The sequence below is a fragment of the Cicer arietinum genome, chromosome 8, assembly GCF_000331145.2.
Source record: "Cicer arietinum cultivar CDC Frontier isolate Library 1 chromosome 8, Cicar.CDCFrontier_v2.0, whole genome shotgun sequence".
NCBI classification, from domain to species: Eukaryota; Viridiplantae; Streptophyta; class Magnoliopsida; order Fabales; family Fabaceae; genus Cicer; species Cicer arietinum.
Window position 1 is genome coordinate 3,489,077 of NC_021167.2, and position 10,797 is coordinate 3,499,873.

The window sequence follows — 10,797 nt, forward strand, 5'->3', positions numbered from 1 at the left end:
GGGTGAACCAGTATAAAAACAGTGTGTGTCAATCTTATATTTCTTCTTCACTCTTTAACTCGGTTTGAATTTGAAGGTTTTTGAAAAATCCATCATCGGGCTTTCCATCCTCAGCAAGAGGATAGTTTTTAAAACACTTGAAAACTATTTTTAAAACAGCAAAATCCCTATTCAACCCCCCTTCTAGTGATATTTAGCTACATCATTGAATTGACATAAATTTTGTGAAATCAAGTTTTGTAGAATAAATCTAGTGATTTTGCCAAAAAAAACATACTTCAACAAAATCAAAGGCAATACACCATTAAATTAGTTTATAGCTTATTAAACTAGCTTATAAGTTTGTTGGATTAAATGATATGTATTTGGTAAACAAACTTTTCTCGCAAGCTTATAGCTTATTTTAAGACGTTATTTCAAGTAGTGTTTGAACTTATAGCTTAAAAATTCTTTCATTTATAACTTCATTAATTTATTTTTATTATTTTTTATATATAACACATAATTGTCTCACTAACTTACTATTAACTCATTATCTTTAGTATCTTTTTCTCGATGTTTTTTTTTTTTTTCAGAGTGGTAGTATTACTTTTGCATAACACATCAAATCTTTCAATCTTTACCAAAAACATTTAACTTCATACATGCACAAGAATCTCTGTCATATAAAATACAAAATTGACAAAGGCATTTATGAATAGAGTTAGACTCAATTTCTTGTCAAAATAACTCCCAAAAAAAATCATCTTATTCATCTGACGAAAAATTCATAAAATTAAATTTACTATTGATACACATGAGGTTTGCTAAACTTTTGGAGACAACTATCACTAGGGGTGTTAATGGTGCAAAAATCAAACCACATTAATAGTTTGATTCAGTTATTAAAAATCACTTTTAAATTAAGTTTAGTGCAATTCTGAACCGGTTTATAAATATAAACTAGTTTAATATTTTGAACAAATTGTTAGTTAAAATCAATTTCAAAATAGTTATTAAAAATATTATTTTTTTTCGAGAAAAATATATGTAAAAAATTTCACGATAAAAATTTCTTTTGAAAAAATAATTTCGAAAAATTTTTTTCGATTTTTTTCAAAAGATTTTTTTATTTTTTTTGAGAAAATAGATATAAGAAAAAAGTTTCGATATTTCTTATATTTTTTTTCGAGAAAAATAAATTTTGAAAATTTTGTAAGAAAAAAATCTTAATTGAGGTTAATTTTTTATAAAAATTGTTAAACTCATTTTTGAATTAAGTTATGTTAACCGAATTGTTTTAAATATGTGGTTAATTCATGAATCATTTAAATGTGGTTTATTGTGGTAATGGGATAGGTGATAGGTGATATGAATAGGATATAGGTGATAGGTGATAGGTGATATGTGATATGTGATATGTGATATGTAATAGGTGATAGGTGATAGGTGATAGGTGATAGGTGATAGGTCATAGGTAATGGAATATAGGTGATAGGTGATAGGTAATGGGATATAGGTGATAGGTGATAGGTAATGGGATATAGGTGATATGTGATAGGTGATAGGTGATAGGTAATGGGATATAGGTGATAAGTGATAAGTGATAGGTGATAGGTAATGTGATATAGGTGATAAGTGATAACAAGATAGGTGATATGTGATAGGTGATAGATGATATGTAATAGGTGATAAGTGATAGGTGATAGGTGATAGGTAATGGGATATACATATCACCTATCACCTATCACTTATATCTCATTGCCTATCACCTATCACCTATCACCTATATCCTATTACCTATTACTTATCACATATCACCTATCACATATCTTGTTATCACTTATCACCTATCTTGTTATGTGATAGGTGATAGGTAATGGGATATAGGTGATAGGTAATGGGATATAGGTGATATGTGATAGGTGATAGGTAATGTGATATAGGTGATAAGTGATAAGTGATAGGTGATAGGTAATGTGATATAGGTGATAAGTGATAACAAGATATGTGATAAGTGATAACAAGATAGGTGATATGTGATAGGTGATAGATGATATGTAATAGGTGATAAGTGATAGGTGATAGGTAATGGGATATACATATCACCTATCACCTATCACTTATATCTCATTGCCTATCACCTATCACCTATATCCTATTACCTATTACTTATCACATATCACCTATCACATATCTTGTTATCACTTATCACCTATCTTGTTATCACTTATCGCCTATCGCCTATCGCCTATATCACATTACCTATCACCTATCACTTATCTTGTTATCACTTATCACCTATATTCCATTACCTATCACCTATCGCCTATCGCATATCGCCTATCTTGTTATCACGTATCGCCTATCACCTATCGCCTATCGCCTATCGCCTATCACATATCGCCTATCTTGTTATCACTTATCACATATCGCTTATCGTCTATCGCCTATCTTGTTTTCACCTATCACTTATCGCCTATCGCCTATCGCCTATCGCATATCACCTATCGCCTATCGCCTATCGCCTATCACCTATCATATATCGCCTATCGCCTATCACCTATCACTTATCACGCATCGCTTATCGCCTATCGCCTATCGCCTATCGCCTATCGCCTATCGTCTATCGCCTATCACTTATCGCCTATCACATATCGCCTATCGCCTATCGCCTATCGCCTATCTTGTTATCATTTATCACCTATCGCTTATCGCCTATCGCCTATCTTGTTTTCACCTATCACTTATCGCCTATCGCCTATCGCATATCGCATATCGCATATCACCTATCGCCTATCGCTATCGCCTATCACCTATCACCTATCACCTATCACATATCGCCTATCGCCTATCGCCTATCGCCTATCGCCTATCGCCTATCGCCTATCGCTATCGCCATCGCTATCGCCTATCGCCTATCGCCTATCGCCTATCACCTATCACCTATCACCTATCACCTATCGCCTATCACCTATCACCTATCACCTATCACATATTCCCTATCACATATTCCCTATCCTATCACCTATCACATATTACTAATCACGGCTATCCTGTTATCGCATATCACCTATGCTCTATCTTGTTATCGCCTATCGCATACCCCCTATCACATATCCCCTATCCTCTATCACCTATCATCTATCATCTATCATCCATCTCTTATCACGCCTATCACATATCATGTCTATCGCCTATCACATTATTGCCTATCGCATATTGCATACCGTCGTTCACCTATCACATTATTGCCTATCGCATATTGCATATCATCACTGTCTATCGCATATCGCCTATCATCTATCACCTTAATTTTACCAAACAGACCAAAAGTGTCAGTGTGATTTCAAAAAATCCACTAAACTTCAAAAATATTATAATTCACTATATTTAATTTCAAATCATCATCGCACGACAAAAAAAAAAAATCACTTCACAAAAATAATAATAAAAATAAAATGAGAATGACCTGAACATCTTGTGCATTTGAGGGAGGATCTTGGTTTGGCGCTTGGAGAGAGATGGAGGGGTGGCGTTGGAGATGGGCTTGAAGAAGGCTTGGGTTAAGTTCAGGCCCCCTGGGCCCAACACGGAAGCAGAACCGCTTTTGTGCATGGTGATTTGTGGATATATTAATAGCAAGTGTCATCAATAAGAAATGTGTGAGATAAAAACAAAGAGTGGAGTGTAAAAGGAAGAAAAGATGGTTTGAAAAAGAAAAGGACCGAATGACACGGAAACCGCCGGGTTTGTGTGCTTCTTCGGTTTTGGATTAGTTACAATCACACTATACGCAGTCGCACAATCTTTACCGTTCAATTAAAATGATTTTTTAAACAATAATATTAATCTTAAAATATCAGTCTTCCAATCTTGATGAATGATTAATATCATGTGACTGCCTTGCTGTGAGAGCACACAATTTCAAAGGGGGGAAAACAACACTCAAGCTAAATGAATGAATGCATGTTTGGAAACAGACATCAATTTAGAATGACAACCATCAGTTCCATATGTGAATCTTTGAATTACATAGGTACACCGATAATACACAATAAAATGTACTCGAACTAACCTTTGACATGTATGTTTCCCCGTTTAATTCCCAATCGTACAAGAATAATCATAGCAAAACATCTTAGGAAAGGGAAGAAAAATCAATCTGAGTTAGACATGCAAATGCCTCTCTAGAAAATCCAGAAATGAGTCGCCGGGAAATTACATTAGAGTTCAAAGCACAAAGTAGGTTCTTCTTAACTCTTTGATTTGGAATGCTTCACAAGCCAGTCAATAACAGAGTCAATATTTGTGGAGTTTTTGCACGAGATCATGAAGCAGCAAACTTCCCTATCAGTAATTGATTTCAGATCCCTGCACACCAGAGAAAATTAAGTCCCAAAAAAAGGGTAAAAGAAAACAAAATCGAAGGAGGAAATAATATAAACATAATCAAACTAGTTTACTCCGTTATTGCTCTTAACAACCAGAATACAAGGGATGTGAATCTTACATTTGGTCAGTCAACGCTTGTTTGGACAGAGCCCCTGCCTTGTCAATCTTGTTCCCCAGCACCAATAAAGGGATACCATTCAATGATGGCTTGCTCAGCAAATCATGAAGTTCACTTCTTGATATGCTAAGGTTATCTGGATCAGCAGCATCAACAACGTAACTGCAGGAAATATCAGATTAAGAAACTAAATTCAGCTAATGATAACCAACTCAAGAGAAAAGGCTTCAATCCATAGAAATTTGAGCATATGATCCAATTAACGAATGCACTAGATCTTAGAGGGAGAAAATACTTGGCAGCATCCCGATTTTCAACAGAAAAAGTAATATTTGCTTTGAATTAGGAGAAGATATTTAAGAATTGAGCAGCAGCAAAGCACATAAAGCGAAAGTTTTAACTGTTTAAACTTTCGACCACACTGTAGCATAATTAAGTTTGCACACAAGTTTCAAAGAGCTATATTATACTCATTTCCTTCTTCCTTGCTCGTGACAATGCTGGAAAAAGGCGATAATGAAATCAATTTGTACAGCAAGGTAATTTTCAGCATATAAAAACACCAGGAAAGAGCTCTTTACACATTGGGCATCTAAAGGACAACTAGTTTTGCATAACTATGTTGGAGTTCGTGGAAGAAAAAATGGTAAGGTATAATTTGGTGGATATGGAACTACTACAAATCTAAAATAAACAGCTAAGAGCATCAATCAGCAAGAATAAAATTAAAGCTTTAGGCCCACCTCAGTCAATTACTATACAATATATCAAACACCAAAAACATTATACACACATAAGTTAATCAGTATTGTCAATCACAAATTGCAAAAAATAGCAATTTGTTCAAATTTTACTATACTATAGGCCGCTATAACAACTATTTGACAACATTTTGTACTAAATATCGTATTGCGGAATAATAGCGATTTCTTCAAATTCCTCTATGCTATAGCGCTATAGCCGCTATTTGACAACACTAAAGTTGATTATCAACACAACACTATAAATATAAATTCATCAGTTAAATCTGCATCTATAACTGCATCAATGTTTGCATGTACCAATGCTCCACTAGGAAACACAAAAAACATTAAAGCCAGAAGAAAATAAGAAGTTTGTTTCATACACAATAGCAGAAACTGCACGACAGTAACGTTCCCACATGCTACGGAACCTAGGTTGCCCTCCAAGATCCCATAACTTGATCGTAACATTGCCTTTAGTTACTTTCCTCATATTGAATCCCACCTGGCATCAGATATAAAGATTGATCAGAAATATTGCCCTTGAAAGCTAGAAAACTTCAAAATTCAAACCGTTAAGAACCCAAGAGAATAATAAAAATTAGGATGAAAACAAATAGCAAATTAAGAAGAAATTCCTCGGTATAGATTGAAGTGACAAGGTCAACATGTACTTTTAAGGAAAATTATTCTTAATGCACAGCAGAAGCTGCAAAGCTATTTTCCTACTTTTTTAACGGGATCCCTTTCTGTCCTGCCTAATTCCTAGTTACATCCTATACCCGATAATCTTGCAACGATGCCTGTGGTACCTTAATTAATCAAACTGGTCCTTCTAACAACAACAATTACTTCTGTTCCTAAAATACCCCCAGCTGTATAATTAATTGAGCTCCTTCCAGCAACCTCTTCCTTCTCATACGCACCTTCAAAACCCTCCCTCCTGAGTCCTCACTACTGCCTGTCGCTAACGTTATCTACATGTAGAAGATCAACCTTGTCTTCAAGGTTCAAATAGGAATATTGCTCCTGTAGTCCTGCATAAAAAGCTTATCCTCCATATACCATATTCTTCTGGCCTGCCGTGCCTCTGTGGTGGAATCTGGTCAATCATAACTAAACCACCAACTATGCTGACAAATCTGGGAGCCAACACAGTGCAGAATACGGCACTTCCTCTTGGTGTCAGTGGATAACACACCTTCAGGTGCCCCATGACCTTCAGCTAAAATACATGAAATAGGGTGAGTTGATGCTGCTCAGGTAGCTGTAGTTTGATGGCAACAAAACCTATTTGGGGTGCACCTGCTGCTCTTGAATCAATCCCTGCCTCGTATACCCATTCTCCAATAACCTTCTTGGATGCTAGCCATACTTAATGAACTTGTAAACAACCAGTCAACCACCAATATGGTGTCATGTCCTTTGGACTTCAAATTCCATATTGAGTTCTTCACAAGTAGCTTTGGGAATAGTGGTTTTAGCAAGCTTGCAGGAGGCACAGCTTTATACTCTATCCTTATTGGCTTATTGTGCTAACAAGTATGGCAAGTTGCCACATAATTAGTAATGGCCCCTTTCATCCCCAACCACTACACCAATTGTGTCAACCTTTTGTAGTTCCTATAAATCCCTGTGTCTAAAAATGGGAATGGCATGGAATCTAGCCAATGGTTTGGGAAAAAAGGCACAAGAAGCTGTTAACAATAGCCTACCTTTGTAGTGCAAGTTCTTATGCTCATTAATATAGCAACAATGCAAATTAGGGTACTTCTCGAGGTTGTCTAGAGTATTTGCTCCATGCCGTATCTTCCTGAACTTCTCAGTCAACCAATTGGTGAACTGGTAATAACATTGAGAGATGGCCTGCATCTCCTTAACCTCTTCCATGTGAAATAGTGCATCTGCCACCTGGTTAGAGGATCCTATTTTGTAAATAATTTCAAAGTCAGAACCAAATTAATTTGCCAGCCAGCTTTGCTAATTTTGATTTGTAATGTTTTGCTCCAGCAAGTGTCAAAGGCTCCTCTGGTTAGCATGCACTGAAATTTCTTCCCAACAAGTATAGATGGCAATGAAGGATGGTCAATACTAGAGCACCAACAATTCCCTCTCATATATTGACTCAGATTGTGTTATCTCAGCTAAATTTTTATTGAAAGATGCAATAGGTTATAGCTCACCACCCTTGTGATTGAAATGCACCTATTCCTCTTCCTGACACGGTTACATCGGTAGGAATGCCCCCATTCCTATTTGGATGTGTCAATCTCAACGGTTGAAGAGATAGTAGGAGATGCAAAGGAAGAGCATGTAGCATCAAAGGATGAGGATAAACTAAGTGACATTGATCTTGGGGATGATATGAGACAATAGTGTAATTAGATTATGTTTTTTTTCGAGGGGTTGAACTTGAACACTTCAAAGAATCACCCCTTTCAAGCTTAATTTGTTGCACTTCAAAGAATTTCTCATCCCATGCCACTCATCCCATTGGATCACATCCCTTGGAGGTGGACGATTCCACTTTTTTCACCCAAAACCGAGCTTCATTGTTGCCGCTCAAAGACCCCTGGTCATCCCCATTCTCCTCCACCTGCCATCATTGTCCTCAAGTGACAATTGCTCCATCCTTAGAGTCGTCACAGGTTTCATCGCCGGCTTCCAAAACCAGCCCAATTTTTTGCATCCAACGTTCCATAATCTACTTGATGCTTATACGATAGCGTTGGTTGCCATATTCCATCGAAAGTCAGCCAAGTGCTAACTGGGTGTTGTGTTGTTAGACACCTCTGTGACTACTTCCAATGATGATTCAAGGGCTTCAATGAGCGCCTCCATGTTATCCGGTGTCTTTAGATTACGAAAATTGAACCACTTGATATGAAGCCGAGAAAGTAATAAAATTAGGATGATTGGATGAAGATAGGTAGCAAATTAAGAAGTTCCTCTGTATTATTGATTTGAAGAGACAAGGTCATGACGACCTTCTATGGGAGATTTATAATTTTCTCTAATAACCCTTTTTATCCTCCCTAATTCCTATTTATATTGTATACCTTATTATCCTGACACTACAACAACTGTACCATAATAAATCCTTCTAATCATCCTAAGTCCTACAGACCCCCAGCTGTATTAACTAGCTGAGCTCTTTCCCACTACCTCCTCCTTCTCGTATACACCTTAAAAACCTTCCCTCCTTACTGCTGCCTGTTGCTAACAACCTAACGGCTAACACAAACAAATAGAAGAGGAAGCGATAACTAAAAGCATTTGATGAGCATAACTTACTGTGGGAATCATATCCTCGCTGTATCCACCAGTCTATTAGCAATATAAAAAATCAGTTAGTGAAGCAAACTTAAAGTATAAATTAAACAAAAAGAAGAGAAAATCAACATGATTATTGTACTTACAGCAACAACATTTACAAGGGAAGTCTTTCCAGCATTCTGAAGTCCTATAAGAGATAACTCCATTTCCTGCTTGAAGAAAAGGCTGCAATCAAATCAAATTTAAAACATAATAAGCTCGTGCCTTTTGAAGAAAGCAATCCACTTAGCACAAGGAATGCACAGACATAAACATAAATATAAAATTCAACTTCCAAGTACAACATAGAAGAGCTTATTTGCAGCTTGTATCAACATATGATATTGGCACTTGTGTAAGTGCTTTGAAGTTCATGTGGCATGTCCATTAGCTTATGAAAACACCCTACGGTTTATATGAATACAGTCTGACTGCATTCCCTCTTTGACTATAGAAATTAGCTTATACATAAAGCTTATATACTAACATTTATTCAAAAAGTATTTATATAACAAGCACTTAACCAATGAGCGCATAATTAAGTTGATTACCCAAGCGCACCCGAAACAGTTCATATATGAACCAGATTTTCTGAATAGTGAATTCTATTATCTATCCATCTCAACTACATCCACTTTTATTCTATACAATAGATAGGCTAACTTATCAAAAGTTCAGAACACAATAACTTCATAATTGAAAATACGTCGCTTGAATTGAAACCAAACAATTTACAAATCATATCAAATGTGAGAACGATTTACAAATTACGAAATATCACCAACATTGAACACCTTCAAAAATATTAAAAACGAATGCAAGAAAACCTCATTCCTCGACAATCAAGAAATTCCGCACCGAATTACTCACAATAAATATTTCAAAGTTCAAGCAATCTAAACGGCTCAAATTGAAGAGTGAAAAAAAGAACGTAATAACAATAACGATAGCATAGAACCACAAGAACCTAATTCTTTAAAAAATAATTAAATCAAAACGAAACGAAAATGAAAAATAAATAAATAATTTACCTGCGAAGCCAATTCAGAAAAGCTTCCCACAATCCCATTGTTTTTCTTGAAGTAAATTCTGATTAACAAAAGAATTGATCGAAAAGAAAGAAAGAAAGAAATCAGATCTACGATTCCTCTGTAGAGAGAGATAGAAAGAAAGAAAGATCTTCTAGAGGCTTCGTTGCATCCAAATTCACCTTTCCTTCTTTCTTCTTCACACACCTCCTCCTCTTCCCTCCCTTTCCACTCTTTGCCGCACTCATATCAAATCAAATACGAAAAATTATTATTATTATTATTATTAGGTTTTGGACTCTACTTAGATCGGACGGTTGTAGATAATCTATTACATCATGTCCGTTAGCTGTGGTGGGACCCGCAAACACGAAACCATACTGCTTCTCGTTATCTTTATTTAGAGGACCAGTGGTGCTTTGCCACGAATGGCGAAAACTGGACGGATCCAAACATGGGGACATATTTTACCACGCTTGGTTACTGCGCGTGGATAACACGAACCAATGGATGAAGAGCGTGTAGGTGCGGGCAAGTGAAGACGTATCCGACAAAGAAACTTTTTGAATAGCTAAAGTTATCAAATTATAATCATAACCAATCAAAGGCAGTTGGAGGCATGCCAAGTGTGAGCTGGTTAATGGCCGAAACTTGATAAATCAAATTATTGGTGAACTCTAGCGTGAGCAGGTGTCATAGGTGGTCCATGGTGCATATTATTTTATAGCCATGAGATATTAAAGTTTTATCAGATCCAATTGTATGTCAATCCACACTAAATCAAACAAAATCTCCCACTTTCCTTTCCCTCTCATCCACGTCTAAGCCATAAAAATATGTCAGTCCATGTATTTCGGTACAAAAAGTATGATAAAACATCAAATTTAGGCTTTAAATTTTAAATTAAATTATAATAAGAATTTTTAGCTCACCCATAAAAAATTCTTACATGTACCAAGTTGAAACAGTTGGATTACCATAACATGGAAAAACAAAATATATATAGATATATAGATATATATATATATATATATATATATATATATATAAATTATGTAAAATATTTAAATATAACAAAAAATAAATTATTTAAAATGTTAACAACTTTTATTATATTTAAAAGAATGTTAATAGTATTTTAAAAAGAAATCATAATATATTAAAATTTAAACAATTTTATAAAAATAAAAATTACAATATTTAACTATATAAAATTTAA

General features: G+C 35.3%; 1 protein-coding gene across 2 annotated transcripts; it reads right to left on the minus strand.

Annotated features, from left to right (window-relative positions):
- Positions 1-3,969: 3,969 nt before the first annotated feature.
- LOC101490770 (ADP-ribosylation factor-like protein 8a) lies at positions 3,970-9,842 on the minus strand. Of its 2 annotated transcripts, XM_012719095.3 has the most exons (7): positions 9,761-9,842; positions 9,582-9,639; positions 8,655-8,736; positions 8,530-8,562; positions 5,619-5,740; positions 4,493-4,654; positions 3,970-4,353 (listed from the first exon to the last, which is right to left on the minus strand). In XM_012719095.3, the coding sequence occupies exons 2-7, from the start codon at positions 9,617-9,619 to the stop codon at positions 4,236-4,238; spliced, it is 555 nt and encodes a 184-aa protein (XP_012574549.1). In that variant the 5' UTR covers positions 9,620-9,639; positions 9,761-9,842; the 3' UTR covers positions 3,970-4,235. The 2 variants fall into 2 exon arrangements, with proteins under 2 accessions (XP_012574549.1, XP_073220407.1); XM_073364306.1 differs by having other exon boundaries at positions 9,582-9,834.
- Between the last annotated feature and the right edge of the window lie 955 nt (positions 9,843-10,797).